The sequence below is a fragment of the Muntiacus reevesi genome, chromosome 6, assembly GCF_963930625.1.
Source record: "Muntiacus reevesi chromosome 6, mMunRee1.1, whole genome shotgun sequence".
Taxonomy (NCBI): Eukaryota; Metazoa; Chordata; class Mammalia; order Artiodactyla; family Cervidae; genus Muntiacus; species Muntiacus reevesi.
Genome location: NC_089254.1, coordinates 64,807,201 through 64,834,478, shown reverse-complemented (window position 1 = coordinate 64,834,478; position 27,278 = coordinate 64,807,201). Strand labels below are relative to the sequence as shown.

Sequence of the window (27,278 nt, the reverse complement as noted above, 5' to 3'; positions counted from 1 at the left end):
TCCATCCATGTTGTTGCAAGTGGCAGGATTTTCTTCTCTCTCATGACTAAATAGTATTCCATTGTATTTATGTACCGTATTTTCTGTATCCATTCAACCCACTTGTTTCTTTATTTTGAATATGCAGCAGTGAACATGAGTGCCGATAAATTACCTTCCTTGTCCTGTTTTCATTTTCTTTGGGTACAGACCCAGAAGTGGGATTGCTGAACTGTATGATAATTTTAGTTCCATTTGGTTTTACATGGTGCCTGCACCAGTTTACATTACAAAAGCACACAACAGTACCTTTTTCTCCACATCTTCACCAGTGTTTTGTTATCTCTGGTTTTTTTTTATGACAGCCATTCTGATAGGTGTGAGCTGATACTCTTTGTAGTTTCGATTTGCATTTCCTCGACAGTGACTTTTGATCACCTTTTCATGTGCCTGTTGGCCATTCATATGCTTTCTTCGGAACAAAATGTCTTTTCAGTTCCTCCACCAGTTTTTAAATTGTGTGGTTTTTTTAGGGGGTTGCTATTGAGTTGTGTGAATTCTTTATAATTTTGGATATAATTGAGTTGCAAATATTTTCCTCCAGTTTTGAAGGTTGCTTTTTCATTTTATTGATAGTTTTCTTTGCTGTGCAAAAGCTTTTAAGTTTGTAGTTCTGCTTACTTATTTTTGCTTTTGGTATCAAGTCGAAAAATTTGTTGCCAAGACCAGTGTCAAGGAGATTATGATGCTCTGTGTTCTCTCCTAGGAGTTTGACAGTTTCAAGTCTTAAATTTAAGTCTTTTTATTCATTTTGAGTTGATTTTTTTGCGTGGATTAAGACAGTGGTATAGTTTCATTCTTTTGCATATGGCTGTCTAGTTTTCCCAGCACCATTTGAAGAGAGTACCCTCTTCCTATTGCATATTCTTGGTTCCTTTGTTGTAAATTGATTGAACATATATACACGGGTTTATTGTTGTGTTGTCTGTTCCGTTCCATTGATCCAATGTAACACATGTCGCATATACACATGTAATACAAATTGTTAGACTGTATATACATAAATCATTTGATTTTAATTAAAAAAGCAACTTAATATAAGTAAAATTATGCTATCCTAAATTTTTTCTTTTTATTCCATGTCTCTTTAAAAATGTATATGAAGCCTACCATTAATATTTATTTGTCTGTGAAATGTATACATGTTCAGGAAATAATTTAGACATTTGTAGATGTATGGGGAAGAAAGGCTACAAAAAAATTTAATCGTTTGGATTTCGTATTTTCTTGTAAAGGTTGTCGTTGTTCAGTTGCTCAGTCGTGTCTGACTGTGACATCGTGCACTGCAGCATGCCAGGCCTCCCTGTCTCTCACAAACTCCCTCCCGGAGTTTGCTCAAATTCCTGTCCATTCATGCTATCCAGTCACCTCATCCTCTGTCGCCCTCTTCTCTTCCTGCCTTCAGTCTTTCCCAGCATCAGGGTTTTTTCCGATGAGTCAGCTCTTCACATCAGGTGGCCAAAGTATTGGAGCTTCAGCATCAGTCCTTCCAATGAATATTAAGGGTTGTTTTCCTTTAGGACTCACTGATTTGATCTTGCAGTCAAAGGGACTCTCAAGAGTCTTATCCAACATGACAGTTCGAAAGCATCAATTCTTTAGTGCTCAGCCTTCCTTATGTATGGTCCAGCTCTCACATCCATACATGACTACTGGGAAAAGCATAGCTTTGACACTGCAGACCTTTGTTGGCAAAATGATGGCTCTGCTTTTTAATACGCTGTCTAGATTTGTCATAGCTTTTCTTCCAAGGAGCAAGCATCTTTTAACTTCATGGCTGCAGTCATCGTCTGCAGTGATTTTGGAGCTCATGAAAATACAGTTACTGTTTCCGTTTTCTCCATCTGTTTGCCATGAAGTGATGGGACCAGAAGTCATGATCTTAGCTTGTTGATTGTAGAGTTTTAAGCCAGCTTTTTCATTCTCTTTCACATTCATCAAGAGGCTCTTTAGTTCCTCTTCACTCTCTGTTATAAGGGTGGTGTCATCTGTTTAACTGAGGTTGTTGATACTTCTCCTGGCAGTCGTGATTCCAACTTGTGCTTCGTTGAGCCCAGCGTTTCTCATGATGTACTCTGCATCTGAGTTAAATAAGCAGGGTGACAATATACAGCCTTGACATACTCTTCCCAATTTTGAACGAGTCAGTTGTTCCATGTCCTGTTCTACTGTTGCTTCCTAACCTGCATACAGGTTTCTCAGTAGGCAGGTAAGGTGGTCTGGTATTCCCATCTCTTTAAGAATTTTCTATTGTTGTGATCCATAGTCGAAGGCTTTAGTATAAATGAACTAGAAGTAGACATTTTTCTGGAATTCTCTTGCTTTTTCTATGATCCAATGGATGTTGGCAATTTGATCTCTGATTCGTCTGCCTTTTCTGAAATCCAGCTTTGTACATCTTGTACAGGTGGAATTTTTAAGCTTTTTATTCGTTTATATTTAGTCTTTATTTTTATATTGATTTTCAATTTTTAAGCTTTTTATTCGTTTATATTTATATATATTTTTATATTGATTTTCAGTGCTGTGTTAACTTCAGGTGTATAGCAAAGTGATTCAATTACACATTCACATGTATCCATTCTTTTCGGATTCTTTTCCCATATAGGTTATTACAGAATGTTGAGTAGAGTTCCCTCTGCTATATAGTAGGTCCTTATTGATTATCTGTTTTATAAATAGTAGTATGTATATGTCAATCCAAAATTCCTGATTTATCCCTCCTCCCACCATTTACCCTTTGGTAACCTTGAAATTGTTTTTGAAGTCTGAATCTGTTTCTGTTCTGTATGTTAATTTGTGTCATTTTTTTTCATTCCACATATAAATTTATTTCCTCTGTCTACTTATTTTTTTTTCCCCAAAGAAATAAAACATTTTTAATCTGAAAGTACAGTATGTTGAAAAGCACAGTAGTACAGGACAACAGGGGCTGGCATCGAGTGAACAGGCAAGAAGAGTTACTGACTGGAGAGGGAGGGGGGAGATGGGAGATGGTAGAGCTGAAGGGTCATCAGCAACAGGAGACAGAAGGCAAGCTGCGATTTCACACCTGCAGTCGATGGCACAGGGTCTGGTTCCTTGCTGGATTCAATTCTGTCTGCCTTCTTGAAAGAACAATCCAGTAATGTCTGAGTGGTAGCTCTTTTTTTCTCATCATAGATGCCACGGTAGCACTGAATTACATTCTGAATGGCCGCTGCAACCTTCATGTACCAGCCTACACTCGGGTCCTGTGCCTCAAAACCTAACAGTGCCTCCTCAAACAGAGCTAACTTATGTGACTGGAGGGGAAAACACACGTTTATGTCTTCGAATGTTCACAACTTGAAGGTTCATATATAGACATTTACAGTAGAATGAACTGAACAAGTACAATAATAGAGACTAGAGGAGAACAGAGGCATATTTCAAGTCCCTGAAATATGACAGGGGCAATCTGAAACAGCATTAGAAAGCAGAGCTCATGCTCAATGTTGGCAGGCGGAAGGAACAGGACAAAAATGAAAGTGAAGCTGTCACAGAAAAGCCAGCTTTCTACTAAGTTAGGTATTGTGGGAGACTGTCAAGTCACATGTTAGCAGTCTCACCAGTAATGTGACCCACATCTGCGATCAGAATTTTCAACAATAAAATTATTTATATATGTATAATATAGTACAAATATTTTTCTCACCTTTAATTTCCCAAGCATGTTCATTCACATCTGACTGACTGATAGTACATAATATTCTTTTGCAATAGGTCAGTCAGGACATCTGTGTTATCCCACTTATACAAAAACAGATACGAAATGGTGTTGGGACTTCCTTGCCTGAAATTACTAAGCATGTGTGCGTATATTTTAAAAATCTTTATTTCCATTCTGCCCCTTTGGCTGAACTTTATTAATACAATATCTGCCCTTCTCTTGTATCTCCCTCTTCTGTGGAAGGCATCACTATCCAGTGATCCAAGCCAAATCTCCTTTGTCATCTCCCAACCAATAGTCATCAATGTTAACAAGACATCTTCCTAAACTTCTGGGATTGATTTCTTCCCCATTAGAGTTCCTTTTTGCAAGTCCATTTCTTCCTCAGAAGTCTGACATGTGAGCTCTTAATTGCTCTGCCGCAGTTTTCTCTTCTTCAGTCAGTGGTAACAGCTTGCCTGCTGAATCAGGATAATTAGTCTTGATTTCATATTCCAGCCTGTACTGAATGTAGTCCAGATCAGAGTCAGCTTTCTGGAACATCAGTTCCAGCTTATCGACCTCCGCCTCCATGTTGAATAGTTCCTCTGTCTACTTAGTATGATAATCTCTTAAGTCCATCTATGTTGCTGCAAATGGCATTATTTCATCTTTTTTATGGCTACTGTTCCATCGTATGTATGTGTATGTATGCCACATCTTCCTTATCCCTCCTCCGTTGATGGACATGGTTGCTTCCATGTTTTAACTATTGTAAATAATGCTGCAGTGAACATTGGGGTGCAATATATCTTTGATTTATGAATTTGTTTTCTCTGGATATATGCCCAGGAATGTGGTGCATCACATGATAGTTCTGTTTTTAGTTTTTTAAGGAACCCTCATAGTGTTTCTTCAGTCGAATTTGGTATTCTAGTTGATTTCAAAAAAGAGTGTTTGAGAAAAGCCAGATTATATCACATGAATCGGATTTATTTTAAATTTCTTTTAGCAATTTCCATAAGTGACATGATCCTTTTGCCAGTGACTTGCCATTATTCAGGTACTAATTTACTAAAATTTACTAAAATGTATATGTTTGAATCCAGAAAAATGATACTTTTTTCTAGATAATTGTCAGTGATACTGTGAAGACACAGTATCTTCACATGTATTTATTTGTAGTGAGAGTTAATTTTGTCCTTTTTTAACATGGGAATAAATGTGTTGTTACTTAAGATGTTTTTAGTGGATGTTTAGCCACAGAATCACATAAGTGATTAACAGTTTCACAGTGTTTTTGTCTGGTAATTAATTGAGAATTAATTGATAATTGAGGGGAATTGGTAACAGTGGGTCATGGTGATGTGATCCTTCAATTTAGAAGAAGTCTGCTGCATAAATCTGACATGCTCAAATCTCTTAATCTCCTTTTGCCTCCTTTGTAGTTACTGTTCTTATCTTGGTGCACAGTGTAGCTGACTTACTCTAAGTTTTCTCTGTTTAAATATTAGGTTTATTGTGCTCTTTTGACATAATTTGCAAATGCTGACCAAATGAATATTTATTTCAAATTTCAAGTGGTTTTTGAAGACTGTGATGCAGAGTTTACACTTTTAAAAATATTTTGTATATGCATTTCTATATAGTTTTTTAAAAGCATGGTTCTTAGTTATTTGTATGTACACTAAGGGCTTTGATGTCATTTTCATGATAAGGAAGACTTAGACACATTGAAAATGCTTATCCTTCTTTCATATATGAATGCTACATGCCTGCAGAATAATCCCCACTTTGGTATTTTATGCCTTTTATAGTGTGCTTGGAAGCTAAGAAGCTCTTAAGTGTTTTTAAAGGTACCATGAAAATGTTCTGAGACTCTTTAAGTTACAATTAGAATTAATTTGTGTTTCACTATAGAGTTAACTAGGGCCTCCCTTGTGGCTCAGCTGGTAAAGAATCCACCTGCAATGCGGGAGACCTGGCCTCAGTCCCTGGGTTGGGAGGATCCCCTGGAGAAGAGAAAGGCTACCTACTCCAATATTCTGGTTCAGAGAATTCCCACGGACTGTATAGTCCATGGGGTTACAAAGAGCGACTCACTTTCTGTAGAGTTAACTGACTCATAGATAAAGCACTTAGTTTGTGTTTTGCATTTAGTTGCTTTTGAATCTTTTCTAGTTGTTCTCTTATACATTTTTTTTAAAGAATGTTGTTTACCCACTATAGAACTTCATTAATTACAGAATCAGAAACTAGTTTTTGCCTCTGGACAACCTAATTTTCTTCATAAGAAGAAATAACCTGGAGAAATTAAGAAATACTTAATCTGTAGCCTGTTCAGAGAGAGCATTTGGTAAAAATAAAATGTAAAAAGCTGTTTAGAAACCTCTCCTTATAAATCAGCAAGACAAATACTGAAAATGTCAAATTTTAAAGAATCATTGGATAGTGACAACTGTTACAGGTGAGGGAGTAAATATTACCTGTTTTCTCTGAGACTACAGCATTGAAATCAGAATAGCATTTGGTTTTTCGTAACAGTCTTTGGTATATGTTGCAAATTCAGTAAGGCAAACAGTTGTTTTGAGCAAAATTCAAAATTCAGAATGTATCTGATCATTGTTGTGATAAGCGTCTTAATGAATTATGTTGTTCTTAGATGCAATAATATAATTTTTGTATTCTAGTAAGATAATTAAAATTATATTCTACCTGTAAGTAAAAAATTTTGCTGTTACTTGATGAAAATCAATTAATTTTCATTAGCATGTAGATACTATAGATGGCTTATTTTCATTGCCATATAGATACTTTATAACATTTGATATATTTAAATTGGCAGAATGGTGATTTTCTTTAGTTTTTGTTGCTGGGTTGCTGGGTAGTACTTTCATTAATAGGAAATTTTAAAATTAATTTTTAATAAGCACAATTTGTCTTATTTTATTATTTCTTTGTATAGTTTCTCATAACTGTGTGGAAACCTCCAATGCACTGTATATTTGATTCTCATAATTTTATAAGCTATGCAGTAAAGGCCTTATTATCTCCTTTTTGTACATTAGAAAACAAGCCTAGGGAGAGGCTTGATCAAATTCTTGTAAGTTAGTTAATTGTCTTAATTGATGTGATAAAATTTTTTAGTTATCTGTTTAAGATGGTAAAGAATCTGCCTGCAAGGTGGGAGACCAGAGTTCAGTGGCTAGGTCAGGAAGATCCTCTGGAGAAGGGAGTGACCTCCCACTCTCTTTGCTGGAGAATTCCATGAACAGAGGATCCTGGTGAGCTACAGTCAATGGGGTTGCAAAGATTCAGACATGATTAAGCAATTAACACTTTCACAGTACCCATTGTACTTCCATAATTAGCAGTGGTGCTGAGTGACTTACACTAGAAGAAATGGGTGTTAACCTTGGTTAGTATCATGAAACCTGTTTTGTCATTGGAGTAGCAGTGGAAAGCAAGATGTAAAAAAAAAAAAAACCAAAGTGACTAATTTTCAAGTTTTTTCCTCACTTTCGTTGCCTGCCCTCTGGTGGAGAAATTCCTGAAATCAGCTCACAGAGTGTGAAAAGTCCAGGAGAAAAGTTAGTAATTGTTCAGTATTTAAAAAGTTTATTCTGTGTTACCATTTCAGGTTTAGTTTTTATTCTTATGAAGTTTGGAGGGGACAAATGAGGGATTAAAATTTTAAGGCTAGATTTCTTAGAAATATACAAATTTTATTTCTGATTATGTTGGTTTCTCAAAATATTTCATTATTGTTTCTAAGGCTCTTACTGAAGTCTCACAAAGTTTAAAAATGGAAAATGAAGAATTTAAGAAGAGATACAATGATGCTACGTCCAAAGCTCTCCAGCTTGAGGAAGATATTGTGTCAGTGACTCATAAAGCAATTGAAAAAGAAACTGAATTAGACAGGTATTTCTAATATTTTAAAAACATCTTCATGTTTTAAAAATGTTTTAAGAAAGTTGTTTTTGTTTATGTTAATGTTATTTGACTTTAACTCAGTTTAAAGGACAGACTCAAAAAGGCACAGTGTGAAAGAGAACAACTTGAATGTCAGTTGAAGACAGAAAAGGATGAGAAGGAACTTTATAAGGTAATTTATTCCTTATATTTTTATTAGTTACCTTTTGCTGTGTAGCATATTGCCCCAAAACTTAGTGTTCAGGAATTTGGGAGCAATTTAGCTGAGTGGTTCTGGCTCAGAGTCTCTTGTGTAGTTGCAATCAAGATGTTGGCAAGGGCTGAAGTCTGCTAAAGGCTCAGTCAGAACTGGGGGATGTGCTGTTAGAGTGGCTCACTTAGCCTGACTTTGGCAGGAGGCTCTTCCGTTTCTCGGAGTGTTGCTTCTTCAGGTGGCTGCTTGAATGTCCCCACAGTATGGCAGTCAGCTTCCCTCAGAGTGAGCCATACAAGGGAGAGCAAGCAGGAAATCAGTGCATTTTATGACCTGGTCTGCAAGTTGTGCACTGATACTTCTTTTTTATCTTACTAATTAGAAGCAAGTCACTCCAGCTGATACTGGAGAGGGGAATTAGGCTCCACTTCTTTAAGAGAGGAGAATCAGAGGATTTAGAGATATATTTTAAAACTACCTCATTGTGTGTAGTCCCTAAAAGTTTTCAGAAAGTTTAAGTTACTGGTGTTTTAGATACTTAGCAGGTAATGTATAATAACTCAGAGATTTTTAATGGTAATAAGATACCTGTTGATCAGGATTTGTGCAACTAGTTTTTCCTTTTTAGAATATATAAACGTTAGTGAGAGGATTAATTTATTTCAATGATGATCATATTTTAGAATTTGTTTTTTGAAATTATCTTAAGAGACTTTCATTTTAAAAAAGGATTCTGTAGACAAATCTTCACCGTTTAGGGTTTTTTCTCCTTTTCTGTTTAAACAACTCAAAAATAGGATAGTGAGTGTTAGTTGTCAGTATTTCACTTAGATCCTTCCATGTTGTTGCAGATGGCAAAGTTTTTCTTTTTTTATGGCTGAGTAATATACCTGTGTGTGTGTACACATACACACAGCATCTTCTTTATCCTTTCATCTTTTGATGAACACTTAGGTTGCTTTCATATGTTGGCTATTGCAGATAATACTGCAGTGAACGTAGGGGTACTTACATCTTCTCAAATTAATGTTTTGTTTTCTTCAGATAAATACCCAGTAGTGGAATTGCCAGATCATATGGTTCTACTTTTTAACTTTTTGAGGAATCTTGCTACTCTTTCTCTGTAGTGACTGCACCAATTTACATTCCCAGCAGCAGTGCAGAGGGGTTCCCTTTTATCCACATTCATGCCAATACTTGTTATTTGTTGTCTTTTTGTTAGTAGCCATTCTCAAGCCTGAGGTGATGTATCATTGAGGTGGGGTGTTTGATTTGTATTTCCATGATGATTAGTGATCTTGAACACGTTTTCATTTGCCTGTTGATCTTCTGTATGTCTTCTTTGGAGAAATGCCTGTTCAGGTTCTCTGCCTGTTTTTTGATGAGGCTTGTTTTTCTGATATTGAATTGTATGGGCTCTTTGTATATTTTGCATATTAACCCCATATTGGTTGGATATATCACTTCAGATATCTTTTCCCATTCAGTAGGTGTCCTTTTCATTTTGTTGATAGTTTCCTTTGCTGGGGAAAGGCTTTTTAGTTTGATGTAGTACCATTTTTGCCTTTGATTCCCTTGCCTGAGGAGGCATATCCAAAAAGTTTTGCTAAGACTGATATCAGACAATATACTGCCTTTGTTTTCTTCTAGAAGTTTATGGTTTCAGGTTTTACATTTCAATCTTTAATCCATTTTGAGTTTATTTTTATATATAAGATGTGAGAAAGTAGTTTGATTTGATTCTTCTGCATGTAGCTGTCTAGTTTCTCCAACACTACTTGTTGAAGAAATTTTCTTTTCCCTGTTGTAATATTCTTGCGTCCTTTGTTATAGACTAATTGCTTATATAAGTGTGGATTCATTTCTGGGCTCTGTTCTGTTTCATTGATCAGTGTGTCTGGTTTTGTCCACTACCATACTGTTTTGATTACTCTAGCTTTGTAGTATACAAAGTATAGTTAATGTGATATACTGCATTTAAAAAATAAAGATTATATGATCATCTCAGTAGATGCAGGAAAAGCTATTGTTAAAATTCAACATATGTTTGTGATAAAACCTCTCAACAAAGTGGTTAAGAAAGAACATACCTCAACATAAGAAAAGTCATATAGTACAAGGCCACAGCTAACATCATAACGTACTCAGTGGTGAAAAGCTTGAAAAGTACTTTCTCCAAGATCAGGAGCAAGACAAAAATACCCACTCTCATCACTTTTATTCAACATAGTATTGGAAGTCATAGCCATCGCAATCAGACAAAGAAAGGAATTCAAATTGCAAAGGAAGTAGTATAACTGTCGCTGTTTGCAGATGACATTATATAGAAAATCTACAGATCCAGTGCATTCCTGTCAAAATATCAATGATATTTTTCACAGAACTAGAACAAATAATTCTAAAATCTGTTTGGAAAAACAAAAGACCCTGAATAGTAAAAACAGTCTGGAGAAAAACAGCTGGAGGTATCATGCGCCCTTATTTCAAACAATACCACTGAGCTGCAGTTGTTTCCCTCTTATTTTGGGGGGTGGTTAGTTCTTTTTTAATCTTTAAAAATTTTTGCTTTGAAAATTAAAGAAAAAATCGAGTCCACTCTGCACCTCATTGCAGAACATAGAAACATTTTGCATGTTTATGGGTTATACCCATTCTATTTCTTGGAACAACCATCCTCAGAGCAAGAGAGAGAAAGAGTGAGTGTGTGTGAGTGAGAGAGAACAGGAAATAGTAAAGACTCACTCGTGGGTGATTTTATGGTTTGCTCTTTAAGGAGCAGTGCTCAAATACAATATTTGGTTTTTGAACAGATTTTGTGAAAAAGGGAAATATTAATAATACCGATATCTAAGGAAAGTTGCAGTTGAAAGTTGCAGCATGCAGTTGCATACAGTATTTTTTTAAAAATTACTTTCAAATGCAGTTTAAATTTTAAAGATACGTGTACTCTTTATAATTTCAGTTATAGAATTTGATTTGCATAGGTACTGTGAGTAGCAGCAGCTAGAGTTTTTCGGAAAAATCAATATAGTTGGGTTAATTAATCAATAAATTTATTTTTTAGGCACATAGGAAGTAAATGACATAGTACTTTTTCCATAAGCAAGAAATTTAATTGCTTAAGGTATCGTTCTTGAATATTTTGTTTTTTTTTAATCTGGTCATGCCTTTATATATGAATGTGCCTGTAACACATTTCCCCAAAAGAACAACCAAATTCCTTTGTAATTTTAAAGAGAACTAATGTAAAATTAGTAAAAGGGAAGATTTTAAAGATCAGGTAATGTTAGACCTTAGAATTAATCTCTGTGGAAAACTAAAACAGCAATAGCAAAATTCGGAAAAGCTGTGTTCTGCTTCCATATACTTGGGTAATCATTTGGCACAATTTGCTTTCCTGACTCCTTGCTTAGTGAGTCTTTCCTTGATCATATTTGGGTTAGAGATAAATAGTGATACTTTGAATTATTGAGTAACTTAGGCTGTGGAGTTAGAATATTTTTGACATTTTCCATCACTGTTTCAGGTACATTTGAAGAATACAGAAATAGAAAATACCAAGCTTGTGTCAGAGGTCCAGACTTTAAAGAATTTAGATGGGAACAAAGAAAACATGATTACTCATTTCAAAGAAGAGATTAGCAGACTACAGTTCTCTTTGGCTGAAAAGGAGAATCTGCAAAGGACCTTCTTGCTTACAACCTCAAGTAAGGTAAGTATTTTTGCAATATGCATTTGAAGATTGTAAAGTATTATCTCTGTTAAATGTATACAGTAGGGTTTTTATTTTTACTCTTTACTCCCCTCAGCTTCTGTTTTGGAAAAAAGTTCAGACTTACAGAAGAGTTGAAAGAACAGAAAAATGAATACATATATCCTTCAGTATTTTGCCACCTTTATCTCCCCCATTTATATGCCTCCTACAAGCTATTTGAAAGTCAATTGTAGGCATTGAGATTTCATCCTAAATATTTTTGAAAGTCTCTTATCAACAGTTAAATTCTTCTGTAGATCCATAATACCTAAGAAATGTCACCTAAGAAATTTTATATTGATATGATAATAGTCATACTTGTATATGGGGCTTCCCAGGTGGTGCTAGTGGTAAAGAATCCATCTGCCACTGCAGGAGACATGAGATGTGGGTTTGATCCCTGGGTTGGGAAGATCCCCTAGAGTATAGGAAATGGCACTCCACTCCAGTATTCTTACCTGGAAAAATTCCAGGTCCAGAGTATTTTGGTGGTCCATGGGATCGCAAAACAATCCATGGGGTCACAAAAGAGTTGGACACTACTGAGCACGCCTGCACACACACAGGCACACACATGTATGTAGTTTTAGTCCACATTGAAATTTGTCCACTTATATTTTTGTATAACCTTTACAATTTCTTGATCCTAGGTAGTTAGAAATCATAAATTAATGATTATTATTATGTTCTTTTCTGCTTTAATACAGAACAGTGTCCTTATACCTTTTGTCTGTGATGACATTGATAGTTTTGAAGAATTCAGACTTGTCTGAATGAGAGTCCTATATTCTAGTTTTGTCTATTGTTTCCTCATGACTAGATTCCAGTTAGATATTTTTGGCAAGAAAAAGATGTTTTGTACATTCTGTTGCAGTTACATCAGAAGTCACATAATACCAATTCCTTTCTTTCTGATGTTAGGTTTAACCTGTTGTTTAAAGTTACATCTGCTTATCTCTCCGTTACGTTGGTGTCTTTCCTTCTTTGTGATTTATTGAATAATCTGTGGGATAATACTTCAAGATCATGTGACCATCCTACTCTGCAATACTCTATGACCAGTGTTTTTTATACTTCAGTGATCCTTACCTGTATCAGTTATTACATTAATGATTGCAAAGTGGTGATTTAAGAAATTGTCATTCCCTCTATGTTTATTAGTAGGTATTCTTTTATAATGATGTGGTTCCCTTTTGTCCTATTTCTTTTTTTTTTAATCACTATAGACTCCTTGATTATTTTTTGTTCAGTATATTAATACATTATACATCATTATTCTTATTTGTACTCAAGTTGTCCTATAGCTATAGCTTAGCCTTTTCAGAGCTACATTTGTATCTTTCTGATATATTCCCCCTAATGCTTTGAATACTTCCTTGTTTTGTGGTTAGAACTTTGTGTTAGGTTTTAGTTTTAGGTTTAGACCTAAGTCTGGTATTACCAATTTCTCCAAAGAGCATGATTTTTTTTTTTTTACATTCGAGAAAGGTATTTCGAAACCAAGAACTGAATTCTTTTGCTACTTTGTACTTTAATTAGATATTTTAAGTCTTAAATTTATATTGATATCTCCAGTTCAAATCCAGCACTTCCTAGGGATCTTCTTTATCTTCCTCCTTTCCATACTTATGTATACATTCTCCCAGCTCCCATAAGTGAAAGTGACTCATTTATGTCCGACTCTTTGCGACCCCATGGACTAGACAGTTCATGGAATTCTCCAGGCCAGAATACTGGAGTGGGTAGCCTTTCCCTTCTCCAGGGGATCTTCCCAACCCAGGGATGGAACCCAGGTCTCTTGCTTTGCAGGCAGATTCTTTTCCAGCTGGGCACAAGGGAAGCCCAAGAATACTGGAGTGGGTAGCCTGTCCCTTTTCCAGTGGATCTTTCTGACCCAGGAATCGAACTGCTATCTCCTGCATTATAGGCAGATTCTTTACCAACTGAGCTATCAGGGAAGCCCCTGCAGCTTTCAAATGTTACATTTATTCATGTTGTCTGACCAGCCTCCCTGGTGACTTGGATGATAATCTTCCTGCAATGCAGGAGACCCGGGCTTTGATCTCTGGGTTAGGAAAATCCCCTGAGGAAAGAAATGGCTACTCACTCCATTCTTGCCTGGAGGATCCCATGAACAGAGGATCCGAGGGCTATACAGTCCATGGACCTGCAAAGAGTCGGACACGATTGAGTGACTGTTTAACTTTTTCAACTAGCTGCACACACCATTAGTTTCAGAATTACTATCTCAACACCATTTCCATCAGTATCTCTGCTAAATAAAAACTTAAGATCTTTCCAGATTTTATCTTAAAATATATTTCACTAAGGACGTAGAGAGTTCAGTTCATTCGCTCAGTCATGTCTGACTCTTTGCTACCCCATGAACAGCAGCACGCCAGGCTTCCCTGTCCATCACCAACTCCCGGAGCTTGCTCAAACTCATGTCCGTCTAGCCGGTGATGCCATCCAACCATCTCATCCTCTGTTGTCACCTTCTCTTCCTGCCTTCAATCTTGCCCAGCATCAGGGTCTTTTCCAGTGAGTCAGTTCTTCGTATCAGGTGGCTGAAGTATTGGAGTTTCAGCTTCAGCATTGGTCCTTAAAATGAATTCAGGACTGATTTCCTTTAGGATTGACTGGTTTGATCTTCCTTCAGTCTGAGGGGACTCCCAAGAGTCTTCACCAACACCACAGTTCAAAAGCCTCAATTCTTTGGAGCTCAGCTTTCTTTATAGTCCAGCTCTATATTGGCACGGGCTCTGGGTGCAGCAGACTTGAGTCACACAGCATGTGGCGTAAGGCTGTATATACAGAGTACCAGGTTCAAAAGTTACTTGAATTAATTTTTTTAAACATTTATGTATGCATTTGTAATACAGTTCAGTTTTTTGTTTTTATTCTTGTAATCTTTTGTTTAATTTTATTTCTTGAATATAATAAAATAGTTGTATCATTCAGAAGTCAAAATGAAATTAAAAATTTACTTTTCCTTAAAAACCCTTTCTTGGGGTGGGAGGAAGTTTCAAGAGGGAGGGAACATATGTATACCTGTGACTTATTCATGTTGATGAATGGCAGAAACAAACACAATGTTCTAATTATCCTCTAATTAAAAATAAATTATAAAAACCCTTTCTTACCGGTTTCCATAGGTAAAACATTTTCATTAGTTTCCAGTATATTCTTTGTGTTTGTTTTTACAAAAATAAACATGGTGCATGTGTGTGCATGCACACACCCTTCTCTGTCTCCTTTCTTTAAGTGAAACTTGCTCAGTTGTGTCCGACTCTTTGCGACCCCGTAGACTATACAGTCCATGGAATTCTGCAGGCCAGAATACTGGAGTGGGTAGCCTTTCCCTTCTCCAGGGCATCTTCCCAACCCAGGGATCAAACCCAGGTCTTGCACATTGCAGGTGGATTCTTTACCATCTGAGCCACAAGGGAAGCCCCCTTTCTTTAAAGGGGATACTGTTTGTGTTTTTTCACTTTGCTTTTCTTCAGTGAACTATATATAGATGGGAAATCATTCCCTGTCAGTTAATAGAGATTTTCCCATTTAAAAAAAATGGGTATATAATACTATGTGGTATAAATTTAATTTGATTTACTCATTATAATTGGAATAGTTTTATGTGGTTTTCAGTAGTTTGCTATTGAATACACTCAGATATAGTTAATGTGATACCTAAAACATCAGATGGGCATGACATTTAGGATTAATTGTTAAGATCCTAGTTACTTTTCAGGGTGTTGAATGTAGCAGATTGCAAATGGAAATGTGAGAAGTATGTTTGCTGGTTAGTTTTTATTTAATATTTGCTAAGATTGCTGGGAGAAATATCAGTAACCTCAGATATGCAGACAACACCACCCTTATGGCAGAAAGTGAAGAGGAACTAAAAAGCCTCTTGATGAAAGTGAAAGAGGAGAGTGAAAAAGTTGGCTTAAAGCTCAACATTCAGAAAACTAAGATCATGGCATCTGGTTCCATCACTTCATGGGAAATAGATGGGAAAACAGTGGAAACAGTGTCAGACTTTATTTTTTGGGGCTCCACAATTACTGCAGATGGTAATTGCAGCCATGAAATTAAAAGATGCTTACTCCTTGGAAGGAAAGTTATGACCAACCTAGATAGCATATTAAAAAAGAGAGGGGAAAAAAAAAGCAGAGACGTTACTTTGCCAGTAAAGGTCCATCTAGTCAAGGCTATGGTTTTTCCAGTGGTCATATATGGATGTGAGAGTTGGACTGTGAAGAAAGCTGAGCGCTGAAGAATCGATGCTTTTGAACTGTGGTGTTGGAGAAGACTCTTGAGAGGTTCTTGGACTGCAAGGAGATCCAACCAGTCCATCCTAGAGGAGATCAGTCCTGGGTGTTCATTGGAATAATTGATGTGAAGCTGAAACTCCAATACTTTGGCCACCTCATGCGAAGAGTTGACTCATTGGAAAAGACCCTGATGCTGGGAGGGATTGGGGGCAGGAGGAGAAGGGGACGACAGAGGATGAGATGGCTGGATGGCATCACCGACTCGATGGACATGAGTTTGAGTAAACTCCGGGAGTTGGTGATGGACAGGGAGGCCTGGCGTGCTGCAGTTCATGGGGTCGCAAAGAGTTGGAGACGACTGAGAGACTGAACTGAACTGAAGATGCCATTTAAGCAAGACTTCTGTGAGGAAAAAGAAGAGTAAAAATATGTGGAGAAAGTGACTCCTAATTGTTAAAACTTTTTTAAAAGTATAAGAGCAATACAAGATCATGGTTATAAAAGAAATTCAAGTAGTATGTGAGAGTACAAGATAAGAGTAACTCTTATTTCCCAGATATATCATTATAGAATTTCTAATTTTCCTAGAAATCTGAATGTTTGTGTAATATTTATACTTTTAACAAAATTGTGACTATATATAGTGTTAACAAAAACTTTGAAAATTGATAGACTGTTTGGACATCTTGCAATATGAGTACACATGCAGATTTTCCTCATTCATTAGAACAGCTTAGTGGGGAATTCCCTAGTCGTCCAGTGGTTAGGACTCCACGCTTCTCCACTGGCGGGAACCCAGGTTTAATCCCTGGAACTCAGATCATACAAGCTGCACGGGCCAAAATAAAAAGTACAACAGCAGCTTTGTAATTTCTCTCTCCTTTTTTTTTTTTTTTTTTTTTAAACAATTTTCTTAATATTTATTTATTTTGCAATATCAACTCTTAGCATGCACAACCTTTGTTGCACTATGAGGGCTCTTTCATTGAGGCACAAGGATCTTCTAAGCCGTGCCAGGCCTCAGTGGTAGGCACACGCTGGCTTAATTGCTCCATGGCTTGTGGGATCTTAGTTCCCCAAGCAGGGATTGAACCCACTTCCTCTGCGTTGCAAGGCAGATTCTTAACCATTGGACCGCCAGGGGAGTCCCTGTAATTTCTCTTTTTATTTTAGCTGTATAGTATGTAATGTTTTTTAGTTGTGTACAGTTCTTAGGTATTATAAAAGCATGATGCAGTAAACATTCTTATACAGGTATCTAGGCACGTGAATAAATCTGTGGAATAAATTCCTCAAAGTACAGTTGCCAGTTTGAGTTTTTAAATTTTCATAAATAATTCAAATACCTTTCCAAAAAATTAATATATCAGCTGTGTATGACATATACCATTGCTAGTAATGGCTGCATAGGTTTTCATTTTATGGAGGGTATATCATAGTTACAACAATTCTCATATTGTTAGAGAAGAGATTTTTTATTTTTAATAGTTTTTCATAATCTTAATATTTTACTTGATCCCTGCAAAACTAATCCTGCCAAACTAAAGCTGTATTTAGGAACTCATGAAAATAAAATTGATCAAAGTCATGTGTTTTTCAAAGGTGTTGGTGACTGTTTCAAAAATTTGATAAAGGCTATATCACTTACAGATAACAATGAGCCCACATATTTGGAGATGTGCCAATTTTCCTAAACCATCCAAATATTACAGTATTAATTGGTTTTCAGTCTTAGTTTGAAAGAGGAGGTATGGTATTTGTTTTACCTTCTTGGACTGTTGATGAGTTGAACATTTTTTTTCTATGCAGAATAGCTATTTAAAGAAATTCATACCTTTCTCCAGGTATCTTTTTTCTTTTGTTTAAAATATTTTCATTTCTTATTGATTAGAAAATATTTTCAATGCTTTTTCCCCTTTTTGGCATATAGAAACTGATAACATATATTAGCTTTATTAATGTTATACTAGAAAGATTCTCTTCACCTAGCATTACATAAATAATCATACACATTTCCTTCTAAGGAGCTAACAATTTAAAAAGAGAAAGGTTGCACTTTTTCTGAGTTTATTTCTAGAATAAAGAGGAATGTTGGAATAAGCTAGATTTATTGAGCTCGTATTGTCTTGTTTATATTACAGAAAGTGGCACTTTTAACTTTTGAAAGATACTTTTAGGTTTGGTGAAAGGTGCTAATTATAGGTTAGATCATAGGAAACATTTTTTTAACCAAAATTTTTGGAGTTGCAATGAAGTTTTTATAATTTCTGTTATTAGTTATTGTGAAAAATGAGGGCTAGCAGTTCTGGCTGGAGAGATGCTGAGAGACAGAAGCCTCCGTTGAGGCTCTGTGTAGCCAAGACTGTAAGCGCTGGTTGTGTCCCTCGACTTCTGTCCTGCAGTGTCCTAATCACACACGTAGTGATAGTACTGACATGCAGTGCATAGGGCTGCTACATGGGGATCTCCACAACAGAGTCGCAGCTCAGATGTTTTAGCCTTATATGGAGAAGAGGGAGGCAGAGGGTAAGATGGTTAGGTAGCATCACTGACTTAATGGACATGAATGTGAGCAAACTCTGGGAGGTAGTGAATAACAGGGAAGTCTGGTGCGCTACAGCCCATAGGCTGCAAAGAGTTGGACCCTACTTACAGCAACTGAACAAACAACAACAATACTTCATCTTAGTCATGAATAGAAAAGCAATATTTAATTTAAAATTTTAGATCAGTTGAAATAAAAATAAACATTGTTTCTGCTTCTGTTTTTTACTTAAATGGTTTAATTACAAATACATTTATCTACCTTTCTTCAGGAAGATACATTTATTTTAAAGGAGCAACTTCGTAAAGCTGAAGAACAGATTCAGGCAACTCGGCAAGAAGTTGTCTTTCTGGCTAAAGAACTTAGTGATGCTGTAAATGTGCGGGATAAAACAATGGCAGATCTGCATACTGCACGCTTGGAAAATGAGAAAGTAAAAAAGCAGTTAACTGATGCACTGGCAGAGCTTAAACTAAGTGCTGTGAATAAAGATCAGGTAAAGCCAGTTAATTTTGAATTTCCATTTTGGTCCAAAACTCATTATAAGCTTATGAAAGAGGATGAGTTATGCTGAAGTAATTGAGGTCAGATTCCTGGTCACAGAATTTTAAATTTCTATTCATTTTGTTTAGTCATTGTAACTTCTTCGGTTGAAATTAATACAAGTTTTTAGAAAATTTTCTGTAAGCAAGTTCCTAATGATTAGTAAAAACTGCTCTGATAACAGGTATATATTGCTTTGTTTAGAATTTCTTACTTACTTGCAGCATAAGATGGTACTATGGTTATTTAACAGAGTATTGCTTACTTCTCAGGAGGTAGATGATTCTTTTCTAGTTTTTTTTCTTTAATGAACCTTAGTCCTTGGAATATAAAGCTGAAATTATTAGGAGAGCTAATGTGATTCTGTAGCCAAAAGTCCAAAACAACATTAATTGTTAAGAGAGAAAAAATTGAAAATGAAGTTGGATTTACTACCACATTATGAGGTATGTGATTTTTATGTTTCTCTTAGAGAAAAAGTTTGTTTGTTTCTTAGGAAAAGACTGACACACTGGAACATGAACTGAGAAGAGAAGTTGAGGATCTGAAACTTCGTCTTCAGATGGCAGCAGATCATTATAAAGAGAAATTCAAGGAATGCCAAAGGCTCCAAAAACAAATAAATAAACTTTCAGACCAATCGGTAAGTATAATTCATCATAGTAAAATAATTCCTTCATCAATGTTTTTGTTTGAAAATCAGACTTATAATATTATACCTTTTGAATATAATTTCTCTCTGCTTGATGTCACATTATTGGCCCAATCTTGTTGTGATACTTTTTTAAAAAATTTGTAATTTTTATTTGTTGGAGAAATAAAATGTTCTCTTTTAACATTTAGTCAGTAAAGGGATGTGTGTAACTTTTTATCTTTGACCTTTAAGACAGCAATAGCTTTGTGGACTTCCAGGATTTATTTATAAGATACATAGTTATTGAAGGAAGGATAGATATGCACCTCATTTAACAGTTGATTGTTAACAATTTTGAATAGGCTAATAGCAATAGTGTCTTCACAAAGAAAATTGGGAGTCAGCAGAAAGTGAATGATGCCTCAATAAACACAGACCCAGCTACGACTGCCTCTACTCTGGATGTAAAGTCACCACCTTCTACAGGTAGAAATCTTTTAGACTTTTTGTATAAAGTGTTCTGCCTTGAAAAATATTTATGCTTGTTTATACTGCCTATTTCATGTGTAAGAATTTTAGGAAGCTTGTAAAAAATTCTTGTAAGTCAGGGATTGAGGCAAAGGGAAAGTAAAGGTCTAAAAGTCATCCATGTGGTGAATATACAAAATAGGAGTGTGAACTCATGTTTTATCTTTGTGAGCGTGTTCTCAAGTGTTAATTAAGTGAGCTGGTGTTTTTAAGTGCAAATGCTTATAGTATTTGGTCTGTAGGAAAAGAGCTAAGAATTGAAATTATAATTTTAGCCAGCTAAAATAGCAAATTTAAAAAATAATTTTTATTTAATATTTCCCTAAATCTGTGGCGTTTTGAACCATTTATGACACTTTAATTGTACACTTCTGTGGGGGGAAACTTAAAATTCCCTTTAGTTCTAGTCACATTTCTTTTTTGCTTTGTTTTTATTTTGGCTGCTTTGCGTCATTAGAGTACTTTGCTGGTTAGTACACCTGTTGGTGGATAAGTTAAAATTTTTATTAGCTTATTAACTTTTAGAATGGATTAGAGAGACATAGTGAGTACATGAACAACATGAAAATTTAACTCTAGGTTTTCACTTGTCCTAGTGTCTTTTTTTTTTCACCTTATGTTAAAGATGACACAATAACAAAAATAAATACTAGAGTATATAAAAGTATATTTAATTGTGTAATGTTTGGGGCAGTTGATGTTTTAGACTTAGTAAATGTATTGTAAGTTTTGTATACTGTTAAATGTTTGGATTCAACTGCTGTGGAAATAGGATCCTGCCTTTCATTTCTATATGGTTTTAATAGAAGTACTGAGAAAGGTGTTATATTAAGACTTACTGAATAGTATGAAGGATTAGAAAAATGGCTTAAAATCTTTTCTCAAAGAGTGTGGCTTTCCTATATATCTTATGTAATAAATAAATAAAGAACAATTTTGTGGTGTTTTAGAACTATTTTTAGCTAGCTAAAAATCATTTTTTTTCTTTTATTGAATGTGAACTTGGTTCTAGCCAAACTACCGTGAAATTCCCATCTAATGTTTATATTGTTCCTTTGTTTACTTAGTGTATAGATGTTTTGGAAGAAATTGTTTTAAAATAGATGTTTCTCTCCTTTAGGATTCCGTTTATTTCACAGTATATTGACCCTCAAGTCAGGAAGCTAATATACAGAGCAAAGTAATTTTTAGTAATCTTACTTTCTGCCTTGTTACAGCTGAGACAGATTTTGACACTGTAACTAAGGGACAAGTCTCTGAAATGACCAAAGAAATTGCTGACAAAACAGAAAAATATAATAAATGTAAACAACTCTTGCAGGTAAGCTAATTCCCTTGTAAGGAAGAGATTTATCAAATGTAATGGCTTAGCTTATCTTTATTGTTTTGATTTGGTATCCCAGAGTTGGTTTCTTTCTCTTGTTTTTTTGGGGGAGTTGCGGGGGGTGGCTCTAGGACACACGGGCTTCAGTAGTTGCAGTGCATAAGCTCTGTAGCTACAGCGCATGGGCTTAGTTGCTCTGAGATCTTACTGCACCAGGGATCAAACTGGTGTCCCCTGCATTTGCAGGTGGATTCTTTACCACTGAGCCACCAGGAAGCTCCCAGAGTTTCTTTACACTTGTATCCTGATGTTTAGTTTCACTTTTGAAGTGGGGGATGTTCTGTGTACCTATTCATGTAGGCATGTGTGTAAAATCATGATCTAGGGAATTCCCTGGTGGTCCAGTGGGTTAGGTCTTGGTGCTTTCACTGCTGTGGGCATGGGTTCGATCTGTGGTTGAGGAACCAAGATCCTGCAAATGTTACATTCTGGGGGGGAAAATATCGTGATTGTTTTGTTTTCCCCTAATGTCCTTCTCTTGATAATGGGCGAAGGATTAATTGCAGTTGGATGTTGTCTGTCTTCTAAGGATACATGAAAAATCTCTGAACTGCATAAAAGGAAAGTACTCTTTTTTCTGCACATACTGTAATAATAGCAAAGACTTTCACCACATCCTAAAGTGAGAAGATTTGTAAAGTGGAAAAAGGGAATGTTGACCAAGTGAATGGTTGCCTTTACTATTATTTATTTTGATTCTATTAAACTGTAATAGTAAAACGTTTAAACTTTGCAATTGTCCTAGTAGCATTCACTCTGGAGTAAAGGACAAAGGGAAAATGCTTTTCATTTGTATCTGATTTGGGGAAGGGAGGAAAAGGTGTTTTGTGTAGTATGTGGTTTTCGTTTGTTAAATATTTTTTTCTGTGTTAGTTTCTCTGTACATGTGGAGAGGTGAGGGGTAATTTTTAGAGCCATGGAGTGCATATATTAGCCCAACGTTACTATAGTAATTGGGCTTCCCAGGTAGTAGTAGTAAAGAACCCACCTGCCAATGCAGGAGATACAAGAGACGCAGTTCAGTCCATGGGTCAGGAAGATCTCCTGAAGGGGAGGACTTGGCAACCCACTCAAGTATTCTTGCCTGGACAATCCCATGGACAGAGGGTGGGCTACAATCCATAGGGTCAGAAAGAGTCAGAGAGGACTGAAATGACTTCACACACTATAGTAATTAATGTAAAATATTTTATGTTTCAGTCTTAATAATAATTTAATGTAATCCTTTAATAAGACTTTAAGCTGAGAATTTTTGTTGCTTCAGAAGATCCTTTTGTAGAGGATTGATACCCTTGAGGTCAAAATAGTTGTTTATAAGGGACTAAACTATTTTTCAGTGAGTGAGACAATTTTGAATGAATATTTTAAAAAACCTCATTGTATTATCAAAAGGAAGATAGAATGTTTTTTTCCAGCTAAAAACTTCCTCAGGGTTTTTGTTTTTTTTTTTAAAACTGTGTTGTAGTACAATTGAAATTCAGTAAACTGCACATATTTAAGGTCTGCATTTTGTTTAGTTTTGCTGTATTTATAGTTGTGGAGCTATCACAATGTCATGCTAATGAACATTTCCACTACGTTCAAATCTTTTTTTGTACCCTTTTGCAACTCATCCCTCCCTCTCTCCCTTTTCCTGGGAAACCATTGGCTTGCTTTCTGCCACTGTAGATTAGCCTACCTTTTGTATAGTTTCTGTAAATAGAATCATATGTATGCTCTTCTTTTCCTGCCCCCTTTCAGCACAGTTATTTTAAGATTTACTTATGTATTTGCCTGTTATCGGTAATTCATTCCTTTTTATTATGAGAGTTCATTTTTTTGCCATTTAAAAAATTGTTTTCATCTTATTACTGAGTTGTGTTCTTTATTCCAGATACAAATACTTTGTCTGATGTGTGTGATTTTATCCTAGTCTGTGGCTTGCCTTTTTATTTCCTTAATGGTGTTTTTGGAGAGGAATTGGCAACCCACTCCAGTACTCTTGCCTGGAAAATTCATGGATGGAGGAGCCTGGTAGGCTACAGTCCATGGCGTTGCAAAGAGGCAGACACGACTGAGTGACTTCACTTTCTTTCTATAGTTCCTTTTGGAGCAGGAAATGGCAGCACACTCCAGTGTTCTTGCCTGGAGAATCCCATGGACAGAGGGGCCTGGTGGGCTACAGTCTATGGGGTTGTAAAGAGTCGGACACGACTAAACAACTAACACACACACACAATGGTGTTTTTAGAAAAAGTTTTAGTTTTGCTGAAGTACAGATTCTTAATTTATTCTTTATGTATTGTTTTAATTTTCTAAGAAAAAATTTACTAACTGAACTTGTAATGATTTTTTTCTTGTCTTCTGTTAAGTTTTGTAGTCTTAGAGTCTTTTAAGTCTGTTAACTCTTTTATTTTTGTGAATGTGAGTTGTATATATAGTAAGGATATTCAGTTGATCCAGCATTATTTGTTGAAAAGACTTTTTTTCTGTATTGAATTGCTCAAAGCATAAAGCATATTGCTTTCTTTATTTTTTAATTAAAAAATTTTTTTAATTGACTGTGCTGTGAGGCTTGTGGGATCTCGGTTCTCTTACCCGGGATTGAACCATGCCCCTTGCAGTGGAAGCACGGAGCCCTAACCACTGGACCACTAGGGAATTTCTAGCATAAAGCGTATTTAAACATTTTTTTCCTTACACAAAACACTCAAAATGAAATTGGCCAAGTTACCTTTTCATCATGTTTTAAAACTCATTCTAAGTTGTAGAGAAGAGCAGTGTTTAAGAAATCTACCTAGACATTGCCTTGGTCAGGAAACCCCAATTAATATCTGGAAACAATGGCATTATAAATATGTGATTTTTATTACCTCCTGAGCTTCCCAGGTTGCACTAGTGGTAAAGAGCCCACCTACCAGTGCAGGAGACATAAGAAATGCATGTTCAGTCCCTGGGTTGGCAAGATCCCCTGGAGGAGGGCATGGTAACCCACTCCAGTATTCTTGCCTTTGGAATCCCATGGACAGAGGAGCCTGGCGGGTTACAGTCCAAAAGATCACAAAGAGTTGGACACAACTGAAGCGACTTTGTATGCATGCTTTCTTGCTTTACTTCCTTTGCAAAAGTAATCTATGTTTATTGTGACATATTAGGCATTATGGAAATAAAGAATAACGATGGTGAAGAAATACCATTATGATCCTGATCCTCAGAAATAAGAGCTATTAATAGTTTGGTATATTGAATTCCCTGGCAGTCCACAGGACTCTGACCTTTCACTACTGAGGGGCCAGGTTTCAATCCCTGGTCGGGGAACTAAGATAGTCCCCACAAGCTGCACAGTGCAACCAAAAAAATTATTTTTTTGTTTATCTTTTTCTACATAGATATCATATAAAACTGTGTTAAACAACTTTTGAAGCAAACATGGAATTATACTGTATATTCCGTTTTGGAACTTGATCTTTTCAATTAACATATCTTGACATCTTTCCTTGTTAATTTGTAGATCCGTTTGTTCTTTTTCGGTAAATACATTCTGTTCCATTGTATGAATATAAAATGATTTATCCAGTCTTCCAATGACAGACATTTTGGTTATTTCAGTTTTTATACCTTTACAATAGTGTTAGAGTAAACATTCAGCACAAGTATGTTGGTATAGATATTGGCTGTATATGGATTTAAAATCTTTTGGTAATTATACTAATTTCGTTTAGGATGAGAGAACAAAGTGCAATAAATATGCTGATGAACTTGCAAAAATGGAGCTGAAATGGAAAGAACAAGTGAAAATTGCTGAAAACATAAAACTAGAACTAGCTGAAGTAGTGGACAATTACAAAGTAAGTTTGATATTTATATAACTTGACGCATAATACCTGATACTTCTGAAAAGTGCTGTCTATAATTTTGCCAGTCTAAAGTTTTAACATGGGTAATTGAGATAGCATTTTCATAATATAGATAAATATGTATTAGGTAGTTATGTTGAATATAATTCATTAACTGTGAACTGAGAAAGTGGTTACCCACATGCATTGCGCTTGTGGCTTTCATTTTGTGTATTCATATGAACATGACTGAAGCAATTTAATTTAATACTAGCAACATGGCTATTAAAATTATATCTCTAAATCATGCTTAGATTTTAAAATGAAAACTGATCATTTCATAATCCTTGTTCACTTAAAATCATTTGTGAAATTATTCTACAGCTTTGGTGTTTTTCTGGGAGTATAATAATATTGATGAGTAATTTAAAAAATTTATGTAAAGGTTTGAGAATTTATAACCAAAATGTGTTACTTCTGATCATTGATGATTATGCAGGCAGATTCTTTACTGTCTGAGCCATCAGGGAAGCCCAAGCAATACAGTCTTAATTCAGTTCAGTTCAGTTGCTCAGTCATGTCTGACTCTTTGCGACCCCATAAACCACAGCACACCAGGTCTCCCTGTCCCATCACCAACTCCCGGAGTCCACCCAAACCCATGTCCATTGAGTTGGTGATGCCATCCAACCATCTCATCTGTTGTCCCCTTCTCCTGCCCTCAGTCTTTCCCAGCATCAGGGTCTTTTCGAATGAGTCAGCTCTTGGCATGAGGTGGCCAAAGTATTGGAGTTTCAGCTTCAACATCAGTCCTTCCAGTGAGACTGATCTCCTTTAGGATGGACTGGTTGGATCTCCTTGCAGTCCAAGGGACTCTCAAGAGTCTTCTCCAGCACCACAGTTCAAAAGCATTAATTCTTCAGTGCTCAGCTTTGTTTATGGTTCAACTCTCACATCCATACATGACTACTGGAAAAACCGTAGCTTTGACTATATGGACCTTTGTTGGCTAAGTAATGTCTCTGCTTTTTCATATGCTGTTTAGGTTTGTCATAGCTTTTCTTCCAAAGAGCAAGCGTCTTTTTAATTTAATGGCTGCAGTCACCATCTGCAGTGATTTTGGAGCCTAAGAAAATAGTCACTGTTGTCATTGTTTCCCCATCCATTTGCCATGAAGTAATGCGGCCAGATACCATGGTATTAGTTTTCTGAATATTGAGTTTTAAGCCAGCTTTTTCACTCTTCTCTTTCACCTTCATCAAGAGGCTCTTTAGTTCCTCTTCACTTTGTGCCAGTAGGGAGGTATCATCTGCATATCTGAGGTTACTGATATTTCTCCTGCCGATCTTGATTCCATCTTGTGCTTCATCCAGCCTGGTATTTCACATGATGTACTCTGCATTATGTGGGTGATCATATAAATAAGACACAATGCTATGCTTTTAGAGTTTATAATCTAGTAGGGAATGCTGGATGCGAAATGGTGATACGATTCTTTCACATTCATGACCTAGGTAATCATCTTTCAAACCCACGCGCAGCTAAAAAATATTTTTATTTTATGAATAATATTTTATTATAAAAATCAATGTTCAGATTAAACATCATATTTATGGCTGTACAACTGTTAAAGGTGCTTGATTTTTTTGTTTAGTGCCCTGCCTATTATTTTGTGCTGTTTAGACACAAACATCCATGAGACAGAGCAAAATGTGATGAAGTTCTACATAAACTACAAGTCATAAGTATTATAGGGCTGTTTCCAATGGAATCTTTAGGAGTTAGACATTATGGAGAAACTAGACCTGTGAATACACAGATGAACTGTACAAAAAATGTTTTTTAATGGTCCAGGTAACCATGATGGTGTAATCTCACCTAGAGCCAGACATGCTGGAGTGTGAAGTCAAGTGGGCCTTAGAAAGCATTACCACGGACAGAGCTAGTGGAGATGATGGAT

The 27,278-nt window shown here is 35.9% G+C and overlaps 1 protein-coding gene across 1 annotated transcript in view; it reads left to right on the top strand.

The window, feature by feature from the left end:
- Positions 1-27,278, top strand: part of TAX1BP1 (Tax1 binding protein 1) — an 84,955-nt gene that overhangs the window by 30,574 nt on the left and 27,103 nt on the right. Inside the window, exons 6-13 of the mRNA XM_065939903.1 lie at positions 7,485-7,633; positions 7,727-7,817; positions 11,365-11,550; positions 18,686-18,910; positions 19,454-19,600; positions 19,954-20,077; positions 21,337-21,440; positions 25,205-25,330. Coding sequence (XP_065795975.1) covers positions 7,485-7,633; positions 7,727-7,817; positions 11,365-11,550; positions 18,686-18,910; positions 19,454-19,600; positions 19,954-20,077; positions 21,337-21,440; positions 25,205-25,330 — 1,152 coding nt within the window. The remainder of the gene's footprint in view (positions 1-7,484; positions 7,634-7,726; positions 7,818-11,364; positions 11,551-18,685; positions 18,911-19,453; positions 19,601-19,953; positions 20,078-21,336; positions 21,441-25,204; positions 25,331-27,278) is intronic.